The sequence below is a fragment of the Carcharodon carcharias genome, chromosome 7, assembly GCF_017639515.1.
Source record: "Carcharodon carcharias isolate sCarCar2 chromosome 7, sCarCar2.pri, whole genome shotgun sequence".
NCBI classification, from domain to species: domain Eukaryota; kingdom Metazoa; phylum Chordata; class Chondrichthyes; order Lamniformes; family Lamnidae; genus Carcharodon; species Carcharodon carcharias.
The window spans coordinates 162,230,978-162,256,481 of NC_054473.1; the positions used below are offsets into that span (position 1 = coordinate 162,230,978).

Here is a 25,504-nt window from a genome sequence, read left to right on the forward strand (position 1 = left end):
CTGATTGGTTGGCAAGTTGATATTGATTGGCTGGGGCTTTGCCATGGAGAAAGCAATGGGAAACCACACACTCCTCAAACTCCCTGGCAATTCAGAAAAGGCCAAGCCTTGAGCATATTCCTTTTGCTAGCAGAGAATTGGTCCCTACGCATCAATGTATGTCTCTTCTAGCAAGTGTAAACGAACCATGTTATGAGCTTGACTGATTATCTTAAATTGGTTGTTAATGTAGCTATTAGCAGACTCAGGGTTATGGAGAGAAGGTGGGAGAATGGAACCAGGTGAGTTTCTCATTTGGAGAACTGGCGCAGACACAACAGAGTTTTAAAGAAGGTGCAGAAACAAAGAGCCCTGGGGGTGTATCCACTGCATTTTGAAGGTGGCAAGAGAAGTTGAGAAGGCTGTTTAAAAAGCACATGGGATCCTTGGCTTTATAAATAAAAGCAAGCAAGGAAATTATGCTAAATTTTTTAAAAACCTGGCAAGACCCCAGGTGGAGTATTGTGTTCTGGGCATCACACTTTAAGTCAGATGTCAAGAATGGTAACAGGGAATGCGAGACTTCAGATATGTGAGCAGACTACAAAGCTGGGGTTGTTCTCCTTAGAATAGAGGTTAAGGGGAGATTTAACAGAGATGTTCAACATCAGAAAACGTTTTTATAGAATAAGGAAAGGGAAACTATTTCCTGTGGCAGAAAGGTTGGTAACTAGAAGACAGATTTGATGATCAGCAAAAGAACCAGAGGACAATAAGGACAATTTTTTTAAGCAGCGAGTGTAAATTATCTGAATGCACTACCAACTAGGTTTGTTGCTTGGAATGGAATGGAATGGATTTAATATTCAAAAGAGAATTGGATAAGTACTTGTAGGGGAAACATTTGCAGGGTTTTGGGGTTGGGGAAGGGAATGGGACTAAATGGATGACATTTTTGACACACAATGGAACTGAATGTCCTCCTTCTGTGTTGTATAATTCTGTGGTTGTAAACTCTTTCCTAACTGATATACATTATTCAATGTGTTTTAATTTCTGTGCTGACAGCCAGAGCCAGTGATTCCAGTGAAAGATGCCACATCTGACATGGCAATCATCTCCCGAAAAGGAAGCCAGCTGGTTCGCAAGCATCGTGAGCAGAAAGAGCGCAAGAAGGTAAACAGATGGGCAAAACGATCTTGCTATTTTGAATTAATGGATAGAGTTCAACAATAGATGAAAGGATTAGCCTCTCTAAGATGTGAAATTTCATTATGAGCCAAAAGTTAAGAATTAACAGACCCTTTAACTCCAGTGACAGTGGTTCAATGTTAGAAAACCATGTTGAAAAATTAACAGGAGCAAAAATCTATAAATCCCAAAGTGCTCACTGAAAAGCATGTGTTGTGTTACAGTATTACACCACCCAGTGTGACCTAACTCTTTTCCGAGTGTGCTAAAATCAATCATGTACGAACATGCATGTATAAAGTATAAGTAAGCCCAAATGGATTTCTGAGGTGGAATCTTTGGATTGCAACAGAAGTATCAGAGGTTTTGCTTAAAAAATCTTCCCTCATCAACTCTTTTCTTCTCCGCCGATGCTGCCAGACCTGCTGAGTTTTTCCAGGTAATTCTGTTTTTATCTTCCCTCATCCAAACCTGGAGTATGCAAGTTGTATGTGGGATCCCAATGATAAGAGATATAAATAAGACTGAAACAATCTAAAGGTGCTGCATGATCCTAAGAACATAAGGACAAAAGAGATTAAGAAATAGGAGCAGGGGTAGGCCTTTTAGCCCTTCAAGCCTGCTCCGCCATTCAGTGAGATCATTTCTGATCATTACTTCAGCGCCATTTTCCTTGACTATCTCCATTGTCCTTGATGTTTTCAGTTTGTAGAAATCTAGTGATCTCAGTCTTGAACATACTCAGCGACTGAGCCTCCACAGTCCTCTGGGGCAGAGAATTCCTAAGATTCACCATCAAGTGAAGAAATTTTCCTACCCCAGTCCTAAACAGCCTACCTCTAATACTGAGACTATGTCCCCTGATTCCCCCTAGCCAGGGGAAACATGCTTCCTGCATCTACCCTGTTGAGCCTTGTAAGAATTTTATATGTTAGGATGAGTTCACCTCTCGGTCTTCTAAACTCCAAAGCATGAAGGGCCAGCCTATTTAATCTTTCCTCATGGACAATCCTTCCAGCCCAGGAATTAGTTTGGTGAACCTTTGTTGCACTCCCTCTTTGGCAAGTATGTCTTTCCTTAGGTAAGGAGATCAAAACTGCACACAATACTTGAGGTGTTGTCTTGCCAATGCTATATATAATTGCAGTGAGACATATTTACTCCTATCCTCAAATCCTCTTGTAATAAAGGCCAACATACCATTTCCCTTCTTAATTGCTTGATGTACTTCATGATCGCTTCCAGTGACTTCTGAACAAGGACATCCAAATGCCTTTAAAGTTCAACACTTCCAGCCATGCACCATTTAAGAAATACTCTATTTCTGTTTTTCCTGCTAAAGTGGATAATGTCACATTTCTCCACATTGTATTCCATTTGCCAAATTTTTGCCCATTCACTTAGCCTCTCCAAATCCCATTGAAATGTCTTTGCATTCTCCTCACAACTCACATTTCCACCTAGTTTTGTGTCATCTGCTAACTTGGAAATATTACGTTTAATTCTCATATCCAAATCATTGATATAGATTGTGAATAGCTGGGGCCCAAGCACTGATGCTTGCAGCACTCCACTTGTCATAGCCTGCCAACCTGAAAATGACCCATTTGTTCTTACTGTCTGTTTTATGTCCGTTAACCAGTTCTCAATCCATGCCAGTATATCCCTCAATACCATGTGCTTTAGTTTTATTTACCAACGTCTTTCGTGGGACCTTATCAAAAGCTCTCTGAAAACCTAAATATACCACATCCACTAGTTACCCTTTTGAGTTACATCCTCAAAAAACTCCAACAGGTTTGTTAAACATGAGTTCCCTTTAATAAACCCACATTGACTCTGCCCAATTCTACCATAATTTTCTAAGTGTCTTGTTACCACATCCTTTATTATAGATTCTAACATTTTCCCTACAACTGATTTTAGGCTAATTCTGCACGAATCAGTATGGGAAATACACCAGTGTCACATCCTTGGTCAAGGATTTGGAAAGGGAATCACAACAGCAAAGGAGGGAGAAAAATAGACTGACCATGTTCTATAAATTATGGAATGGACTAGTGGGAATTGACAGAAACAAATATCTGGTGCTTTCTGGCAATGACAGAATGTGAGGTAGCCATCCACAGAAATTACAAAGACCATTTGTTTCCAAGACAGTATATCAACAATCTTTCTTCCCAAGAACAATCCCACAGTGGAACAAGTGGCCAAAGAAAATAGTCACTTGAAATCTTCAAGGCCCATCTTTAGATTATTCCATTTGTAAGTTTTCATTATCAGGACTACCATTTCTGCAGGTCATGCCTGGTTTAGCTAGCACTACCCATATAAATGTTGGTGAAATATGGATATTAATCTGTGATGCTGACACAACTAAAGCAGAAGTATTGAATTTTAAAAATCCAAGTTATTTAAGATTATGGTCCAGGCATCATAGTTTTCTTAGTTTTAATTGCATTTTTCATGCTTATCAATTCTCACTGAAGATGTGCTATTTCTTTAATAAATACTGATTATACTGAGATAAAAGCAAAATACTGCAGATGTTGGAAATCTGAAACAAAAACAGAAAATGCTGGAAAAACTCAGCAGGTCTAACAGCATTTGTGGAGAGAAAAACAGAGTTCACGTTTCGAGTCCGTATGACTCTGAAGAAGAGCTAACTCTGTTTTTCTCTCCACAGATGCTGTTAGACCTGCTAAGTTTTTCCAGCATTTTCTGTTTTTGATTATACTGATTCACTGTTTGAATACTGGTCATTTCTGGCCAACTGCTACCTTGTGCATTGTGGAGGAAGAGGGCTGAATTACTACACTTGAGCTACCCAAGATCAGTTTCATTTTGTTGGAAAAAAATAATTTGATGTTGAGTGTTACATTCTCCCCCTTAATGTAAACATACCAATCATACATAAGGATTGATGGAGTAATAATATAGGTTGCTTATTTGAAGTTAAGAGTATATACAGATAAGACGATGTTCACTAGGATGCTAAATATTGTACATCTAATCTCTAACCTGCTGCTTGCAGACTGACTGCAAGTCATGAAGCACGACAGTATAATTCCAAGTCAGGTTGATATCTGGCTTGGAGGGAAACTTGCAAGTGATGGTGTTCCTGTGAGTCTGCTGCCTGTGTTCTAGATAGTAGAGATCGCTTGTTTGGAAGGTCCTGTTGAAGGAGGCTTGCTGGGATCCTGCAGTGCATCTTGTAGATGGGACACACTGCTGCCACTCGTGGTGGATGGAATGAATGTTTGAGGTGGTCGATAGGGTGCCAATCAAGCGGGTTGCTTTGTCTTGGATGAGTGTTGTTGGAGCTGTACTCATCCAGTCAAGTGGACCATATTCCATCACACACCTGACTTGTCCCTTTCGGATGTGGACAGGCTTTGGGGATTCAGGACGTGGATGAGATACTGCCACAGAATTCCCAGTCTTTTATAGCCAAAGTATTTATATGGCTGGTCCATTTCAGTTCTGGTAAATGTTAATAACCAAGATGTTGTTTTGGGGGATTCAGCTGGTCCACTTCAGTTCTGGTAAATGTTAATAACCAGCATGTTGTTATTGGGGGATTCAGCATTGATGATGTGTTGAATGTGAAGGGGATTCTCTTGTTAGAGATGATTGTTGCCTGGCACTACTAATGTGGCATGAATGTTAATTGCTACTTACCAGCTCCAGCCTGAATGTTGTCCAGGTCTTGCTGCATGTAGGCAGGGAGTGTTTCAGTATCTGAAGAGTTGCAAATGATACTAAACCCTGTGCAATCACCAGCGAACATCCCCACTTCTGATCATCTGATCGAGTGAAGGTCATTGATGAAGCAGCTGAAGATGGCTGGGCCTTGGACACTACCCTAAACAGTGCTTGCAGCTTTGTCCCAGGGCTGAGATGATTAGTCTCAACAACTACAATCATCTTCCTTTGTGCTAGGTATGACTCTCAATTTTACTCAGGCTCCTTGTTAGCACACTTGGTCAAATGCTGCCTTGAAGTCAAGGGCATTCTGGAGCTGAATAGCTCTGGTGGAACCCAAACTGAGCATCAGTATAACTGAGTAAACGCTGCTTGTTAGCACTGTTAAGGACACTATCCATTACTTTGCTTTGAGAGTAGGCTATGTGGTAGTAATTGACCAGATTGGATTTGTCCTGCTTTTTTGTGGGCAATTTAGCATATTGTTAAGTAGATGCCAGTATTGTAAGTTATAGTTTTAGTAAAATAGTATTACTTTTTATTTTGGGAATTATCTTAGGTGTTCCTTTAGTATTCTTATTTGCAGTCAGTCACATTGCATTGAATGTTGATAGTTTGTGGATACAGACAGTGTCTCAAAACTGGCAACTTCCGTGCCGAATTTCAGATCTTGTTGGTTTTCAGAGAAAAAAAGTCAGAACCCTAATTCAATTAATAAGAGACGTGAAAACAGATGAATAAGTTTTTATTAAAGTTAAAAAAAATGCATAATAGTGAAGAAATAACACTATCAAAACTTGTATTTTTTTCACTCTGCACGCTGTATCACTATCACTATTAAGACTTATCTGTTTTATTAGCCTTTTGGGCCGGGTTGGATGGTACGGGCTGGGCTGATCAGGCTAAACCAAGTTCGGGTGGGGTTGAAGGTTGCTTGAACCACTTGGGGCACGGGAAAAGACCAGTGCGCAAAACCCATAACTAGTCCGGCGCGCTAATGCAGCACCTAGCCAAATTATCCCAGTAAGTTATTTTGGTCATTTAATAGCAATTACAATTGATGCATGGCAGCTTCTAAAAATGTCTGGTTTTAGGACAACTCCGGATTTCGGATTGCAGGATATGAGCTATTGTACCTGTGTGTCATGGAGCTCATTTAAACCTGGGCTGACTTTATCAGAATTAATTCAATGAAAATTTGTCTAAGTTTGAAAGGCTATTAGCAAAGCTCATACTGTGAAAAATCATTGTATTTCTGGGAAAAGAGTAAGATTGCATGAAATAAAGCAACAAAAGAATACAAAAATGTTAAAACGTACAAAAAGTGAATATTAGAAGCAACTTGAAAGATTTATCAAAATTTTTGATTTTTTTTAATTAATAAGAGGAAGGGCAAGTAAAACGCTCTGCAGCCCATTAAAGAAAAATACAGATGAAACTATAATGGACAATAAAGAATTGGAAGACTTGTTAAATGAGTTCTTTAAATCTGTTTTCACATTGGAGGAAGAGGGCAAAATACTAGCAGTACCAGAACTAATACAAAAGACATGTGAAGGAGCACAGTACCTTTGATATACTGTAAGTAAAAATATATTGGAAAATAATAGTATCTCAGATAAATCTCCAGGACATGAGGGTTTCCACTCCAGTGTATTAAAAGAAATAGTTGATGAAATTACAGATGCCTGAGTTACAATTTCCCAAAGCTCTCTGAATTCAGACAGCTTTTGGATTAGAAAATTGCAAATGACATTCCGTTATTTAAGGGGAGAGAAAAGGAGGAACAACCAGGTAACTCCAGGCATGTCTGTTTAACAGTAGTTGTTGGGGGAGATTTGGAATTTGTCAACAGGGACAGTCACTAAGCATTTGGGCAAATATTAATTTATGAAGGGTAGGTCATGTCAACCTATTGAATTTTTTGAGGCGGTCACAGTATGGTGGAGAGGGGTATACCTCTGGATGTTGTCTATATAGCCTTCCAGAGTGCATTTGATTGGCTTGGACTAGGGATAAAGTGAACATTCGCTCATTAGCGGAATGTAACAAGTTGTGTTATGTGAGGAAATGTACTGGAGCCTCAGCCTTTCACCATATATATAACTGAAGCTGGGCAATTTTTTTTCAATTGATGAGTTACTGATGGTTTCGGTAAAATTGGAATTGTACTGGTTTCTGACCATTGGTTTGATATTACAGACCTATGGAGTTGTAAACATTCCTCTCATACACACTATAATTGTTTCTGATAGTTTGTCAGTAGCATTCCACATTTTTCCAAGTAAAACCAATAAAAATTTCAGCAGTTGAATGCAATAATACTATTCAGGAGTACGAATGTTTTCCACATGCTGACAATATATATGTATTTTGTGTATTTGTTTTTTGACTTATTACACTATACATCTGGTCAATTGAGCAAGTAAAAATATTGAGCAGGATCTGCTTTGCCCATTCCACATATCTGCTGAAGTTGAAAGTACCAGTGATCATGTTGTCAGTACTAAGAATACGTATTTACATTTTTAATTGCAAATGTTTTTGTGACAGGCTCAGCATAAACACTGGGAACTGGCTGGGACCAAACTGGGAGATATTATGGGCATAAAACAGGTGGAAGAGAAGGATAAAGACATAGGAGAAGATGGGAAAGTGGATTACAGGTATGTGCATTTCTCTGTCATTTATCCAGCAACAGTGACAACCACCATTTACATAGGATTTTTAAGTTAGTAAAACATTCTAAGGCACTTTAGAGGTGAAAAATGGGTGCTGGAGGCTAGCAGGAGACTTGTTGGCGTTTTTGAAGGTGGCGAAGAGGGGTAGCAAGCTGGGGGTGGGTATTTAAGGGGAAAATTCCTAGAATGTTGAACCAAGGCAATGGAAGGCTTTGTATCCTAAGGTGGAGCAGAGAATGTTCATGCAAAAGAAGGCCAAAGTCAAGATTTGAGGGCCCATAATGACAGGGTTGTAAAGAGTCAGAGTTAGAATCGTTACAAGACAGTGAGAGGCTATTTGGCTCTTTGTGTCCATGCCGGCTCTCTGCAAGAACAACTTGGTTAGTCTCACTTCCCTGCCCTCTTTTCCCAGTCCTACTTTTTTTCTTCTCTTCAGGTGCTTACCCAATTTTCTTTTGAAAGCCACAATTGATTCTGCCTGCACCACATTCCCAGGCAGTGCATTCCAAATCCTAACCACTGCTGCTTAAAGATTTCCCTCATGTAGCCATTGGTTCTTTTGCTAGTCACCTGGAATCGGTTTACATTGGTTCTCTGCTTCCGTCAGTGGGAATAGTTTCCCTCCGTCCACTCTCTCTCAACCACTCAATTTTGAACACCTCTTCAAATCTTCTCTCAACCTTCCCTAGGGAAAACAACCCCAGCTTCTCTAATTTATCCACATAACTGAAGTCACTCATTCCTGGAACCATTCTTGTAAATCTTTCCTGCACCCTCTCTAAAGCCTTGGCATCCTTCCTGGAGTGTGGTGCCTAGAAATGAACACAATACTCCACTTGAGGCAGAATTAGTGTTTTATAACTCCCTTGACTTTGCACTCTATGCCTCTATTTATGAAGCCTAGAATCACTTTTTGCCTTTTTGACCATTTTCTCAGCCTGTCCTGCCACCTTCAATGTTCTGTGCATACATATCTCCAGCATCTCTCTGTTCCTGTACCCCCTTTAAATTGTATCCTTTATTTTCTTTTCCCTCATCTCATTCTTCCTACCAAATTGTACCACTTCACAATTCTTTACATTACATTTCATCTGTCATGTGTCCGCCCATTCCACCAGCCTGTTTATGTCCTTTTGAAATCTTCCACTATCCTCCTCCTCAGTTCACATTACTTCCAAGTTTTGTGTCATGTGCAAATTTTAAAACGTATCCTGTGAACCCAAGTTCAGGTCATTAATATATTTCAAGAAAAACAGGGATCCTACTGCAGTCCCCAGGGAACTCCACTGTATATCTTCCTCAAGTCCAAAAAAACAACCATTCATGACTACTGTTTCCCTGTCACCTAGCCAACTTCATATCCATACTGCCACTGTCCTTTTACATGGGCTTCAACTTTGTTGGCAAGCTTTTTATGTGGCACTTTATCAAATGCCTTTTGGAAGTCCATGTGTACCACATCAACTGCATTACCCTGTTTGAAGGAGAAACATCAAAGAAGCTCAGCTAAATTAGTTAAATCTGGTTTGCTTTTAATAAATCCATGCCACCTTTCCTTGATTAATGCATACCTATCCAAGTGACTGCTAATTTTTATAATGTTAATTTTTATCATAAGAAATAGGAGAAGGAGTAGGCCATTCGGCACCATGAGCCTGCTCTGTCATTCAATAAGATCATGGTTAATGTAATTGTGACCTTAACTCCACTTTCCTTCCTGCCCACCATAACCCCTGACTCCTTTGTAGATCATAAAATCTGTCTAACTCAGGCCTGAATGTGTTCAATAACCCAGCCTCCACTGCTCTCTGGGGAAGAGAATTTCAGAGACTAACAGCTCTTTGAGAGAAGAAATTTTTGTCTTGGATCATTGTTTCTAAAAGCTTTCCTACCACTGAGGTTAAACTAATTAGGATGTAGTTGCTAGGTTTATCCTTACGGCCTTTTTGAACAAGGGCGTAACATTTGCAATTTTCCAGTCTTCTGGCACCACCTGCTTACCAAGGGACGATTGGAAGATTATGGCCAGTCCCACTGTAATTTCCACCTTAACTTCTCTTGGCATCATCCAATGCATCCCATTCAGTTCTAGTGACTTATCAGCTTTAAGTACAGTAAGCCTTTCTATTACCACCTCCTTTATACAAACATAGGAACAAAGGAGCAGGAGGAGATCATTCAGCCCATTGAGCCTGCTCCACCATTCAATGTGATCATTGTTGATTATCCACATCAATGCCTTTTCCCATAGTATCCCCATATTGCTTTCTGTAATTGACATTTAGAAATCTGTCAAACTCTGCTCTTAACATACTCAATGAGTGAGCTTTCACAACCCTCTGGGGTAGAGAATTCCAAAGATTCACAACCTCAGAGTAAAAAAATCCTACTCATCTCTGCCCTAAGTGGTTTGCCCATTATTTTGAAATTGTGTCCCTTGGTTCTAGGCTCCCCAACCAGGGGAAACATCTTACCTGTATCTACCCTGTCTATCCCTTTAAGAATTTTGTAGGTTCAATGAGATCACCTCTCATTCTTTGAAACTCTAGAGAATACAGGCCCAGTTTCCCCAATCATTCTTCATAGGACAGTCCTGCCACCCTGGGAACAAGTTTGGTGAACATCTGTTGCACTCCCTCTATGGCTGTAATATCCTTCCTAAGGTAAGGTGTCCATAACTAACACAGTGCTCCAGGTGCGGTCTAACCAAGGTTCTATACAATCGAAGCAAGACTTGGCCACTCCTTTACTCAAACCCTCCGTGATAAAGGCGAATGTGCCATTAGCCTCTCTAATTGCCTGCTGCACCTGCCTGTTAACCTTCAGTGATTTATTGACGAGGGTACCCAGGTCCTTTCGTGCATCTACACTTTCTAATCTCTTAGCATTTAAGAAACACCTCTGTGCACCTGTTCCTCCTACCAAAGTGGATAGCCTCACATTTTTGCAAATTATATTCCAACTGCCATGTTCTTGCCCATTCATTAATTCTGTCCAAAGCCACTTGAAGCTGCTTTGTATCTTGCTCGCAACACACATTTCCACTTGCCCTTGTGTCATCCGCAAACTTGGAAATATTATATTTGGTCCCCACATCCAAATAAGACCATAATGTATAGGAGCAGAAATAGGCCATTCGGCCACATTAATATATATTGTGAACAGCTGGGGCCCCGAATACTTATCCCTGTGGTATCCCATTAGTCACAGCCTGCCAATGTGAGAATGACCCATTTATTGTTGTTGTTATCAATATTTAACCCATCTCGTATCTCAGCTACCTCCTTTTTCACAATGACTTTGGCAGCATCTCCTTCCTTGGTTAAGACAGATTCAAAGGACTCATTTAGTACCTCAGCCATGCCCTCCACCTCCATGTATAGATCCCCTTTTTGGTCCCTAATCGACCCAACCCCCTCTTAATACCTTTTTGCTATTTATGTTTGTTATGACGTGGCAGATGATGTGTGCCAGGTGGACCAAATCCACGAGGAAAACTTGGTTGCGCTATTACAATGGTTTTGCAATTTGTATTTATTATGAGATGTATGCACTGGATTCAGAAAAAAATGAGTTCACCAAGACCTTTAATTTTAAAAATTAAATTAAAATATTTATTAACAAAAAGGAAAGATTTCAAGCACATTCATACAACTACAATTATTTACTATGATAACAAACCCTAAAATTCCTAACTGACCTGACTCCCAGTTACAAACCCCTTTAAGGCAACAGTCCAAAATAGATTTTAGATTTTAAAACAAACTCAGCAAGTTAACACAATGCTCACTCGACAGTGGAATTCCAAATGGCTTCCCAAACTTCTTTTACTTTACATAGCAGACTTATGCACAAATGGTTGGAGGCTTTTTGAAGGCTGTTTCACACATTCCTGTTAGATCTTACATGGCCTTTCCCACATAGCTTTTCATTCTCCTTTACATATGTTTCTCTCTTTTTCATATGTAAATTCTATTGTTCCACATGTCTTTGAAACTGTATCCTCCTCATAATATAAAAATGTTCATGTTGCCAATATTGTCAGTGACCTTTGGGGAATATAAACACACTCCTTAGCCTTGCTTATCTGGCTAGTTGTAAACAGACTAATATCCCTTTGAAATCCAACAATCCTTTCATTTATCTAAATAGCAAATTCCCTTCACATCTTATGTGCTAAGCCAGCATCCATGTTTACTGATTAGCATGTCAAGCACATTCCTACACCTAGCTTCTTTTGATGATTTCAATCTTGCAGTCTACTTGACTCCAAATGTAATTAAATTACACAGACAGACCCAACTATAATCACACCCATAAACCTACTTCACAATAAACCAGAAAAATATTATGAAAATTATTCTACTTTCGTCGCATGTAGCTTTAGAAAACTTTTTGATTCCCCTTTATTTTAGCTGCTGGTCTTTTCATATCCTCTCTCTTTGCCTTTATTACCTGTTCACTTCTCCCCTGAAGTTTCTATATTTAGCCTGGTTCTCAGTTGCATTATCAACCTGACATCTGTCATATGCCCCCCCCCTTTTCTGCTTCTTAATCCCCCCCTTGCACCATCTCTCCAGCTACATATTCAACTGCTTTATCTTCCTACTTCTACACTCACTAATTCAGGTGCTGATTGCTTGGTCTCTCTTTTATAATGGCGCAGGTTGGCTGTCAGTTTCTTGCTTATGTGACTGTTATTCATGTGAGGCCTGACATGTTGTCTTAGCAGGCCAATTGGCAATGGAAGGCAGCAAAGACTTAATGTAACCTCATGTCCAAACATGAGCACCTCCAGCAGGGCTTGTTGAAGATATTGGGAATCAAATCTATTGCTTTCTTCACTCCGCCTTCCCCACCTCCCCTTCTGAATCACCCCAACTTGAGGCTCAGCTCTGTGTGTTCCAGCTGAGAGAATCTACAGAACTGCCTGTTTTATTTTATGTCAGTAGATTGCTAGCCACTGATTGTCATTTAACCTAGCTTTATGTTTGCACTTGAAGTGATTACTGTTGTCAGAGCTTGGAGAGCCAAGTTGGAACAACTTGGTCCTAACAGACTGTAAAAGCTGGTGCAAGGATGATGGTGAATGAGAGACTGGGTAAAAAATTAGAAGAAAATATAGGAAATAGTCTATATTGCTATTTAGAGTTTTAGTAGAGGATGAGAAAATGGGGAGGAGCTGTTCAGAAGAATATCACTCTTGTCCATGAAATAAAAAAAACTTTAGCTTGTTTAATTTGTGGAAGACTGATTTACAGAAGGGAAAGCAGTAGGGATAGAGGATGTAATCATTGATTTTTAGAACATTTTAGATAATTACACAATTGGTCAAACAGTGAATAAAAATTGACACTGAACATTGTAAAGTATTAAATATTGGTTGGGAACTAGGTCATACAATTGCTTACCTTTCCTTAATGCTCCCACCTTTGCAGCCTGACTATCTAATTTGTTCGGAACTGCATTGAGACTGCCCACACAGATTTGTTTCTCACACTTTCGACTGTCAATGTTAAGAACCAACCTGATCACTGTTTGAATCAGATCTCAGAAATAAAATAATGGTATTCTAATACACTCTGCCCACCAGTTGCCTATTTTCTCCTTTGTTCCTTTGTGCATACAAGCTAAATAAAACATTTATGAAAACTAGTACATGCCAGACATAGATGGCCTCCACTGTCCATCAATAAATAACATCTTAACTGGCTGTATATTGTGTCTATTATATTTAGAGGCAATGTACAGGATTAGGGAGTCATGGTTTTGTTACAGATTACTATACAGAGTAAACATACCAAAAATGCAATATTAATGTCTTTGAAATATCTTTCTAATGTTATTAATATGTAGAATTGATCAGAAGTTTGCTGACCATATGAAGGACAAAAATGTGGCAAACAGTGAATTTGCAAAGAAGAAATCCATTCTTGAACAGAGACAGTACCTACCTATATTTGCCATTAGAGAACAGTTACTCAATATAATACGGTAAGGAATGATTTCATATTTAAATAGCATTTAAATAGTTAAGGGATCTGAGGTACCAAATGGTTTGCCTCAAGTATACTGTGGTAATTAATAAAAGTGTCAGAGGTGTGATGAGAATTTTTTTTATGCAGTGAGCTGTTATGATCTGGAATGTGCGCAACTTGAACAGGTGGGGAAGCAGATTCAATAATAACATTCAGATGAGAATTGGATAAATATTTGAAGCGAAAAATTTGCAGGGCTACGGGGAACTGGCAGGAGAATGAAAATAATTCGATAACTATTTTAAAGACCTGGCACCAACATGAAGGGCTGGTTGGCCTCCCTCTGTGCTGTCATTTTATGATATTAGGTGACTGCCTCATAATGAAACCAGCCAGTGCACAATGGTCAGTCTTGGTTCAAATGTTCAGTGGTCATTACTTCAAAATTGAATCCTATTTTCCTACTTAAATGATAAAAGCTAACATTATTACAATGTAAAGAATAATCAATAGTGATATTTATATTGGCACACTTCATCAGTCTGTTTAACCCTTTTCTTGCAGTTACACAGCCAGCAGGGTGGAATGCATCTGTGGTGTTGACTTGCACGTTTCTTTTACCAGACTCCTGGGCCACTGGAGTTTGCCAGATTTTCTTTAAATATTCTTTCTTGGGATGTTTATGTGTCTGGAAAAGTTAGCATTTATTGTCCATCCTTAATTGCCCTTGAGAAGGTGGTAAACCGTCTTTTTGAACTGCTGCAGTTCAGAGAGCGACGGTACATTGCAGTGTTGTTAGGTAGAGTGTTCCAGAATTTTGACCTTGTGATGATGAAGAAATGGTGATAAAAAACAAAAACAGAATTAGCTGGAAAAACTCAGCAGGTCTGGCAGCTTCGGCGGAGAAGAAAAGAGTTGACGTTTCGAGTCCTCATGACCCTTCGACAGAACTAGGTGAATCCCAGGAAGGGGTGAAATATAAGCTGGTTTAAGGTGGTGGTTTTGGGTGGGGCGGGGGGAGAGAAGTGGAGGTGGTTGGTGTGGTTGTAGGGACAAACAAGCAGTGATAGAAGCAGATCATCTAAAGATGTCACAGACAACAGAACAAAAGAACACATAGGTGTCGAAGTTGGTGATATTATCTAAACAAATGTGCTAATTAAGAATGGATGATAGGGCACTCGAGGTATAGCTCTAGTGGGGGTGGGGGGAGCATAAAAGATTTAAAAATATTTAAAAATAATGGAAATAAGTGGGAAAAAGGAAAATCTATATAATTTATTGGAAAAAAACAAAAGGAAGGGGGAAGAAACAGAAAGGAGGTGGGGATGGAGGAGGGAGGTCAAGACCTAAAGTTGTTGAATTCAATATTCAGTCCGAAAGGCTGTAAAGTGCCTAGTCGGAAGATGAGGTGTTGTTCCTCCAGTTTGTGTTGGGCTTCACTGGAACAATGCAGCAAGCCAAGGACAGACATGTGGGCAAGAGAGCAGGGTGGAGTGTTGAAATGGCAAGCAACGGAGGTTTGGGTCATTCTTGCGGACAGACCGCAGGTGTTCTGCAAAGCGGTCGCCCAGTTTACGTTTGGTTTCTCCAATGTAGAGAAGACCGCATTGGGAGCAACGAATGCAGTAGACTAAGTTGGGGGAAATGCAAGTGAAATGTTGCTTCACTTGAAACTTCAACTTCGACACTTATGTGTTCTTTTGTTCTGTTGTCTGTGACATCTTTTGATGATCTGCTTCTATCACTGCTTGTTTGTCCCTACAACCACACCACCCCCCTCCACTTCTCTCCCCCCACCCAACCCAGCACCCCCAGCCCCCTCCACCTTAAACCAGCTTATATTTCACCCCTTCCTGGGATTCACCTAGTTCTGTCGAAGGGTCATGAGGACTCGAAACGTCAACTCTTTTCTTCTCCGCCGATGCTGCCAGACCTGCTGAGTTTTTCCAGGTAATTCTGTTTTTGTTTTGGATTTCCAGCGTCTGCAGTTTTTTGTTTTTATCTAAGAAATGGTGATATATTGTCGCATCGAGATGCTTTATGACTTGAGGTAGGGTGGGGCGGTGGCAGATGTTGGTGGTGAGTGTAGCTGGTGACGTTCCATGAACCTGTTGTCTTTGTCCTTCTCAGTGATGGAGAATGGAGATTTGGGATGTGCTCTTGAAAAAACCTTTGCGAGATGTTGCAGTGTGTCTTGTAGATGGTTCACATTGCAGCCATGTTGTATTGGTGGTGGAGGGAATGAATGTTTAATGTGATGGATAAGGTTGAGTCAGGTGGGCTACTTTGCCCTGGAAGATGTTGAGCTTCTCAAGTATTGGAGCTGCAGTCATTCAGGCAGTTTGGGAGTATTTCATTATATTCTTGATTTCCGCTTTGTAGGTGGTGGACAGGCTTTGGGGAGTCAATAGGTAAAACAGTCACCATAGGATACACATTTTCTAATTTGCTGTTGTAGCCGTTTTATTTATGTGGCTTGTCCAGTTGAGTTTCTGGTCAGTGGTGACCTCAGGATTTTGAGAGTTGGCAATTCGATGATGGTGATGCCATTGAATGCCATGCGGAGTTGGTTAGACATTCTCTTATTGGAGATGGTCCTGGAGGTAGCTGGGCACTTGTGGTGTGAATGTTAATTGTCATTTATCAGCCCAATCCTGGATGTTGTCAAGGTCTTCCTGCATGTGGACACTGACTGCTTCACCATCTGAGCTGTTGCAAATTGATTATATAGGATTCAGTTTTATCATCAGTGAATATCCTACTTCTGACCTGATGATGGAGGAAAGATCATTGATGAAACAACGTAATGTGCTTGGGCCTAGGCCACAGCCCTGAGAATCTTTTGCAATTGTTGTGCTGGGGTTGAGATGAACGGCCTCAAAAAAGCACAACCATCTTCATTAGTGCTAGTTATGACTCCAACCGATGGAAAGCTTTCCCCCTGCTTCCCACTGACTTCAATGTTACTAGATGCCACACTGAATCAAATGCTCCCGTGATGTCAAGAGCAAACACTTTCACCACCTCTTGAATTCACAAGAGCACAAGACGAGAACACAAGAATTAGGAGCAGGCGTAGGCCTTTCGAGCCTGCTTTGCCATCCGAGAAGGTCATGGCTGATCTGATTGTGGTCTCAACTCCACTTTCCTGTCTGCCCCTCATAATCCTTGACTTCTTTTTTGATCAAAAATCTATCTAACTCAGCCTTGAATATATTCAATGACCCAGTCTCCACCACTTTTGAGGGAAGAGAATTTCACAGACTAATGACCCTCAGAGAAGAAACTTCTCTTTATCTCAGATTTGAATAGGAGACCCCTAATCTTTAATCTGTGTCCCCTAGTTCTAGACTCTCCCTCAAGAGGAAATATCCTCCCAGATCCACCTGGTCAAATCCCCTTGGAATTTTATATGTTTCAATAAGATCACCTCTCATTCTTCTAAACTCCAGTGGGTATAAGCCCAACCTGTTCAATCTTTCCTCATAAGATAACCCCATTCATCTTAGGAATCAGTTAAATGAACCTTCTTTGAACTGCTTCGAATGCAGTTATATGCTTTCTTAACTAAGGAGACCAAAACTACACAGTGCTCCAGATGTGGCAATACTTCTCTATTTTTATACTGGATTCCCCTTGCAAAAAGTGCCAATTTTCCTTTTGCCTTCCTAATCACTTGCTGCACCTGCATGCCAATTTTTTGTGACTCATGTACCAGGACACCCTAATCCATCTGTACCATTGAGTTCTGCAGTCTCTCTCCATTCAACTAAGATACTGCTTTTCTATTCTTCCTGCCTAAGTGGACAAGTTCACGTTTTCCAGCATTATACTCTGCCAAATTTTTGCCCATTCACTTAACCAATCTATATATCTCTCTTTATATACTCTTGAAAGTTTAATTTCCTACCTATCTTTGTGTCTTCAGCAAATTTAGCTACCATACATTTGGTCCCTTCATCCAAGTCATTGATATATTGTTAATAGTTGATTTTGTTCATGTTTGAACCAATGCTAGAATGAGATCCACAACCACGTGCCCCTGGGGGAACCCAAACGGAGCATTGGTGACTAAATGCTGCTTCATCGCACTGTTGATGACAATTCCCATTACTTTGTTGCTGATTGAGAGTGGGCTCATGGGCCATATTGGATTTGTCCTGCTTTTTGTGGGCAGGGCATACCTGCGCAATTTTCTACTTTGTTGAATAGCTCTCCTGGAATGGCTTGGCTAGAGAAGTGGCTAGTTCTGGAGCACAAGTCTACAGTTATATAGCTGCGATGTTTTTGGGCCTGTGGCCTTTGCTCTATCCAATGTGCACAGCCATTTCTTGATATGTGAGTGAATCAAATTGATTGAAGACTGGCATCTACTCGGCATTTATGGCTGAAGATGGCTGTGAATGCTTCACCTTTGTCTTTTGCATTCAAGTACTGGGGCCTTCCATCATTTAGGGTGGATATATTCATTGAGCCTTTTTCTCCTGGTAGTTGTTTAATTGCCCACCACCATTCATGACTGACAGGACAGTGGAGTTTTGATCTGATCCATTGGTTGTGGAATTGCTTAGTCGTTTGTAGCATGCTGCTGCTGTTCAGCCTGCATGTAATCCTATGCTATAGCTTTACCATGTTGGCACTTCAATTTCAGGTGTGCCTTGTGCTGCTAATGGCATGCTCTTCTGCACTCCTCATTGAACCGTGATTGGTTTCCTGGCTTGATAGTAATGATAGAGTAAAGGATATGTTGGGCCATGAGATTGTGTAGAGTACATGCAGAAGGCCCACAGCACCTCGATGCCCAGTTTTGAGCTGCTAGATCTGTTCTGAATCTATCCAATTTAACACAACGGTGATGTTGCACAACATGATGGAGGGTGTCCTTAGTATGAAGACAGGACTTGGTATCCACAAGGACTGTGCAGCAGTCCTCCTACCAATACTGTCATGGGCAGATGCATCTGTGGCAGATGAATTGGGCAATGAGTTTTTAAACATGTTGGTTCTCACACCACCTACTGCAAGTCTAATCTGATACTATGCCAGCTACTGAACTACTCTTCATGATGGATATTGAAGTCATAAATGAACTACGTTCTGTGCCTTTGCTACTCTGAGTACTTTTTCCAAGTGGTGTTCAATGTGGGCAAGTACTGATTTGTTGGCTAAGTAGGGGACAGTAAGTGATAATCAGCAGTTTTTTTTACTTTTGACTCTGGATCCCATGAAGTCTCATAATATTGTTGAGAGCTGTCAGGGACACTCCCTCCCTCAACTGTACACCACTGCACCATTACTTCTGTTGAGCCTTCCCTGCCAGCTGGGTGATGGTTAAGTATGACTATGACGGGCTCTGCTTGACTAGTCAGTGGGACAGCTCTTCCAATTTTGGCACAGGTTCACAAATGTTAGCAAGGGAGAATTTGTAGGGTCAACTGAGCTATATGTTTTTGTCTTGTCCAAATCTGATGCCTAGATTGATAGCAGGTAGTCCATCCGGTTTCATTGTACTTTTTTTTGTTGAAGTTTGATACAACTATGTGGCTTGTTCAATTTGGAAATTTGCTATGTGTCACTCTGCATGATCAATGAAGGTTATGTTTTGCCTCTCCATGGTGCAGATGTTGGAACTTTCCTGCCTTTCAGCTGCCTTTTGGATGTGATTTTAAACATTTCGTCAATTTCAATAATACTGTCACCAAATAAAAAAAGTGGAATTGAGCATAGGTGGAGAGACCAATGAAATATAAATTTTTCTCATCTTGAGCTAAATTAGTGGGGAACATTTTCCCTGTTCAATCACTGACAGAAAATATGTGAACCATTATAGTGTATGTAACTTAAGTAACATCAGATGAGAAAAAAAGAAACAAAGATGAGTAAAATAGAAGTGAATGACTGATGTGCATGTAAAAATAGCAGTGAATTAGTAAAATTAAAAGAAAGGAAGGTGATGCAATTATTTTGTACCTTTCATGTGCTTAGGACATCCCAAAGCACTTCACAGTTAATGGATTACATTAGTACATAGTAGAATAATCTCTGCTACCATAATGTATTTGTGATATACAAGGTTAGTTGTGTTTTTAAATACATGCTACTTCTTCCCCGATTCAATAAAAAAAACCCTTTGTGTGAATGCATCATTTAAAAGAAAGTGCTGGAAAATGTAAATTGAAAAGTATAAGGTGAATGCTATGAATTAATACTTGTACTATCATTAAAAATTGACAGAAGATATCACATTGGTAGCTCTAATGATTGAATGTTGGGCTCCCAGTTGCGGGATCACTGGTTTTTATTCCAGCTGATATTCAGACTTACTTTCTTTCATTGAAAGAAGTTTACTAATCTTTGGTCAAACTACTAGAAACAATGGCACTTCAAACAAAAGGAAAAATGGAGAACTGGTCCTGTATCACAAAGTATACTTTCTATTTTCTCAAAATAGGATGATATTGGTTAATGAAGTAAAACTCAATAAAAGACAGACTTTACCTTTGTCATGGCTGTAACGACATCAGAGGAAAATCATTTGTGTATGTTGGGGTAGGCGAGAAAGATAAGGAGCGTCATATAAATAATTTCTTTTTCTTCTTCATTCTGTACAGTGATAACAATGTCGTCATTGTTGTTGGAGAGACTGGTAGCGGAAAGACCACTCAACTAACTCAGTATCTTAGTGAAGATGGCTATTCAAACTATGGCATGATTGGATGTACTCAGCCCAGACGTGTAGCAGCCATGTCTGTGGCAAAACGTGTTAGTGAAGAAATGAATGTGAATCTTGGAGAAGAGGTAATGAAATAGCGCTGGTCTGGTCTTTAGTGCAACATTAAGTTCAATTAATTATGTTTACCCTGGGGTACATGAAATAATTTTTCTTCATCCCTTTTTTTAAGGTATCTGTTGTGAAATTGTATGTTCAATGTATTCTGAAAGAGGTTGAAAAATATCTTTTTTAATTTAATCATTTTTAAGAATGTTAAACTCATGCTTATGCTTGCAGCACCTGAAGTTTACAGTGAAGAAGCCCTACAGTTGAGTGGCATTGGTATCAAAACATACGAACTGGGAGCAGGAGTTGGCCACACAGCCCTTTGAGCCTGCTTCGCCATTCAATAAGATCATGGTTGATCCGACTGTAACCTCCCGCCTACCCCCTTGTTTATCAAGAAAATATCTACCTCGGCCTCAAAAATACTCAAAGGCTCTGCTTCCATTGCCTTTTGAGGAAGGGAGTTCCAAAGACTCACGAACCTCTGAGAGAAAAAGTTTGTTCTCATCTCTGTCTTAAATGGGTGACCACCTATTTTTAAACAGTGACCCCTAGTTCTAGATTGTCCCACAAGAGGAAACATCCACATCGACCCTGTCAAGACTGCTCAGGATCTTATATGTTTCAATCAAGTCGCCTCCTCTTCTAAACTCCAACAGATACTAGCCTAGCCTGTCCAAACTTTCCTCATAGGATAACCTGCTCATTCCTGGTTTTAGAAGTAAAGCTTCTTTGAACTGCTCCTCCTGCATTTACATCCTTCCTTAAATAAGGGGATCAATACTTTGCACAATATTCCAGATGTGGTCTCACTAGTGTCCTGTACAACTGAAGCATAGCCTCCCTACTTTTATATTCAATTCCCCTTGCAATAAACGATAACATTCTATTAACTTTCCTAATTACTTGCTCTAACTGCATAGTAACCTTTTGTGATTTATGCACGAGGACACCCAGATCCATCTGAACCTCAGAACCTTGCAATTTCTCACCATTTAAATAATATGCTGCTTTTTTATTCTTCCTGCCAAAATGGACAATTTCATATTCGCTCACTTTATATCCCATTTGCCAGATCTTTGTCCAATCACTTAACCTATCTATGTCCCTTTGTAACCTCCTTAAATCCTCTTCATTTCCTACCTATCTTTGAATTATCAGCAAATTTAGCAACCATACCTTTGATCTCTTCATCCAAGTCATTTATATAAGTTGTAAATTGGGCATTGAACAGGAATTTGGGAAAAGTGATTTAAAAAGAATATAAGTTTTATGTGTTCTGCAGACATTAGAAGCACGAATGGACTTTAGTATTGTTGTGAGTAAATAGTCACAGGTGATGTGCTCCATAGATTGCTGTGCACCAGGTTAAAATATCTTCAAGATGTTTCATCCATTTTATGCATTCTGCATCATGATCTTTGTTTTTATTGGACAGTATTTATTATTCTATTACCTACCAGCATCACTCTTTGAAGATCATTAATAGTGAGAAATTGTGAATTTTCTTTCACATTCCCAGCTTGTTTAAAAAAAAAACTAGTTGCGCAGAATGCCTTTTACAAATTTTTCAGCATTTATATTTTAGTGCATGTATCTTTATGAGAAATGGCACAGCAGCATTAAAAAGAAAGGATTTGGTGATGTTGGCATCTAACTTTGACTAAACATAAAATGTTTGTGATTTTTGGTTTTAAAATAAAGGAGGCAAAATTCCTGTTGAAGCAGGTTTTGTGCTTGAAACTTTTTGTGCTGTGATTATCTGTAAGCAGAAATTTGCTCTAAAAGGTTGGCAAAGTTTGCAATGTCATCTCTGCTGCATTCAGAAAGAGGATTATAATTAGCAAGAATCTTTCATTTTAAGAAGGGCTTTTCCATGAATCAATTGGCACTGCCGTCATGAGTGTAAATTTTCCAACTGACTATGAGCAGGCCATAAATCAGGTGAATCCAGTTGGAAAATTGGGTGGTTCCCTGCCTACCTTGTGCATCAGGGCATTCCTGGGGTAGAAAACCATTGACAGCCAGACAGCCTGAACAGGTGATAGCTTCACTTAAAGAGCACAGTTGGTTGGCAGTGTAGCTTTAAAGCCATTTCGCGACTGTTTTTTTATTTTTTCTGCTATCGCGTGAATTTAGTGGAATCTTTTTGTAAACTACGATTCTGCTTTTTCCCCTCTACCACTTTATAACTGCAGCTGATGAAAATCCACATGCAGGTAGTAGTACACACCCACATCTACAAACTGAGATGCACATACCTCACTGGCAGATGGATAGTGGATGTGGAGGCTCCTATTCCCAAAGAAACCTGCAACATTTGGCCAGAAGGCATGAATAGAAAATGTGAATGCCCAGCCAGCCATAATGCTAGATGTGTCACCAGAAGCTGCCCAATCAAAGTATGTCATACATTTAGTGGTACTGCATGAAGCAAAGTAAGTCAAATTAGTCAACAACTGGCACAGTCAGATTGACTGGATCTGCCAAGATGCCACCATACATAGTTTTTGTCTCACTTACTAGGCAATGGTCTTGCGGTCATTGTCATCAGATAGTCATATGTAGAGCAAGTTCATTTACAGCTAGGATGCCTCCAACTACCTTGCAGCATAGGGTGACATAGTCAGTGATTGTACCAGTTGGCTGTGACATCAAGGTTATCTTGATGCTCTTGTAGATGCTGGTATTTAGAAATGGTGCCATGGGGTGGCAAGGATTACCGTGCAACCACCTGTTGCAACATTACTTAAACATCAGTAACTTTAAACAGGGTATTGAATATTGGATTATGACCTGCAGATGCAGGTTAGCGCCAAGAGTTTCCTTTCAATTAATTTTTGTCTTTCACTTCTTAGCTCTTACCATTCAGTGTGGCAAAGCTTGCCAGTGGATTGACATGCTTTCTGCTCTTTAAAAAAGGGATACTGTAATTCTTATTTATATACCATCTGTCCTGTCTTCAGGAGGCCCCAAAATGTTTTTACCCAACAAATTACTTTTAAGTGCCACCTTGGCTCAGTCATAACATTCTCACCTCTGTGTCTGAAGGTTGCAAGTTGAAGCCTCACTCCAGAGTCTTGAACATTTAATGTGTCTGATGTTTCCATGCAATACTGAGGAAGTTGATGTTAACCTGAGGCCTAGTCTACCCTCTCAGATGGATGTAAAAGATACTGTTCTACTTCAGAAGTACTTTATTGGCTCTGAAGGGCTTCGGGATATCCCAGGGAAATGAAAGGCACGATATAAATAGAAGCTCTTCCTTTATGTCTTAGAGGTGTAGCATCTGCTAAAGTCAAATGTGGCAGCAAATTTACACATAAGATCCACAAACTGCAGTGAGGCAAGTGACAAAGTAATCTAGTTTGGTGGTGTTGGTTGAGGGATGAATGTTGGACAGGACAGCAAGAGTTCCTGTGCTCCTCTCCAAATAGTGTCACTGGATCTTTTACATCCACCTCAGCGGGCAGCCAGAGCCTTGGTTTAAATTCCCCCTCCTTACTACAGTGAAGCTTAGATTATGTGTTCAAGTCTTTATTTAGAACTTGTACCTACAACCTTTTAACTCAGAGGTGAAAATACTACCAATTTAGCTATATTGAGACATATTGCTGTAACCTGTGCTGGAGTCTTGGGGGCAACAGATGAGTTTGTGTTCATAGAAATTAAAATGCTGATTACTTAGACAAACATGTGCCAGGCAGGTTTATCATCCTATTTTGAAACTTCCCTTTAACTTTTTGCTTCCCTTTAAATTTCACTTGGCAATTCTTAATTCCTATCACCAGTGTGCTCCCTATACATGTCCAAATTGGTGGTTGAGGCTATGCATAATTCTGGTAATGAGCTGAGCGTGGAAAATTGGATGAAAATACACCACTTTGAGCGCTGTACCAATTTCAAACCATTTGGATGTAGACTGTATGGAAAAACTAACCTGAGATAACTGTTAAGCATACAGAGAAATTAGTGATTACTAAGTGGGGCTAGCCATATCCAAACATTAAATACCACGATTCTTAAAGATAAAACTGCAAATAAATACAAATTTTAATCAAATTGAAAGAAATGCAAAGGATTTTTTTTTAATTAAAGAAATCTTAAAGACCTGTATTAATTCAACAAGGGCCTCCGTTTGCCAACCTATGATGATCTCCATTCACATTGTTATTGGGCAATCAGGGCTTTTCTGTTTGGAAAAGGAAGAGGCAACACCGGATTTGAAAAAATGTTCCATTAAGTCATGCTTTATTTTTGTTCGTTGCTTAGGACTGTTGTTAGTTGAATTTCTTTGTCTGTAAAACCTTTTATAATGTTCACAGTTGCCACATTTGGTATTATTTTTTGAGGCACAAGTAGCTGTCATACAATATCAGAAGTCCAGTTGCATAGGCTTTCTTCACATTACCAATTTAAAAACATGACAGTGAATTTAAATTTTGAAACTATAGGAGTTATCCTGTAACCCATATTCTCTGCTGCTCCTTTGATATTTTGTGTTTAAAAGAGTATAACCTATTCTAAACTTTTATATCTTTGTTTTACCCACGTTTCCATATCTTGAATCTCAAATCCTCGTACAAAAGAAGTAACAAGGAGTCAATTTAGACAAAATTGAAATGCCCTAAGCTCATAAATGAAATGCTTTCAGTTTAACCAGTCAGAAAGTTAGTTAATTTCTGCTAATATGTCTCTTTTGAGGTTTCATATTGTCCATTGGAGGAGCAAATCTGTAGAGAGATAGCAGACTGATGTAAGAAACAGAAAGTTGTGATAGTAGGAGATTTTAACTTTCCACATATTGACTGGGATTCCCATACTGTAAAAGGGCTAGATGGCTTGGAGTTTGTCAAATGTGTTTAAGAAAGTTTTCTAAATCAATATATAGAGGTATCAATGAGAGAGGATGCAATACATGATAAAAACAAAAAAACTGCGGATGCTGGAAATCCAAAACAAAAACAGAATTACCTGGAAAAACTCAGCAGGTCTGGCAGCATCGGCGGAGAAGAAAAGAGTTGACGTTTCGAGTCCTCATACATGATCTCCTATAAGGGAACCAGACAGGTGACAGAAGTATGTGTAGGCGAACATTTTGGGTCCAGTGACCACAATGTCATTAGTTTTAAGCTAATTATGGATAAGGATAAGTCTGGTCCTTGAGTTGAGATTCTAAATTGGAGAAA

At 39.6% G+C, this 25,504-nt stretch overlaps 1 protein-coding gene across 4 annotated transcripts in view; it reads left to right on the forward strand.

Moving 5' to 3' along the window:
- dhx38 (DEAH (Asp-Glu-Ala-His) box polypeptide 38) overlaps window positions 1-25,504 on the forward strand; it is a 144,522-nt gene that overhangs the window by 28,045 nt on the left and 90,973 nt on the right. For 3 of the 4 annotated variants that reach the window (XM_041190904.1, XM_041190901.1, XM_041190902.1), the window contains exons 10-14: window positions 1,048-1,155; window positions 7,429-7,541; window positions 13,413-13,550; window positions 20,149-20,335; window positions 22,514-22,717. In XM_041190904.1, the coding sequence (XP_041046838.1) occupies window positions 1,048-1,155; window positions 7,429-7,541; window positions 13,413-13,550; window positions 20,149-20,335; window positions 22,514-22,717 (750 nt within the window). The remainder of the gene's footprint in view (window positions 1-1,047; window positions 1,156-7,428; window positions 7,542-13,412; window positions 13,551-20,148; window positions 20,336-22,513; window positions 22,718-25,504) is intronic. The other variant, XM_041190905.1, reaches the window with a different exon arrangement.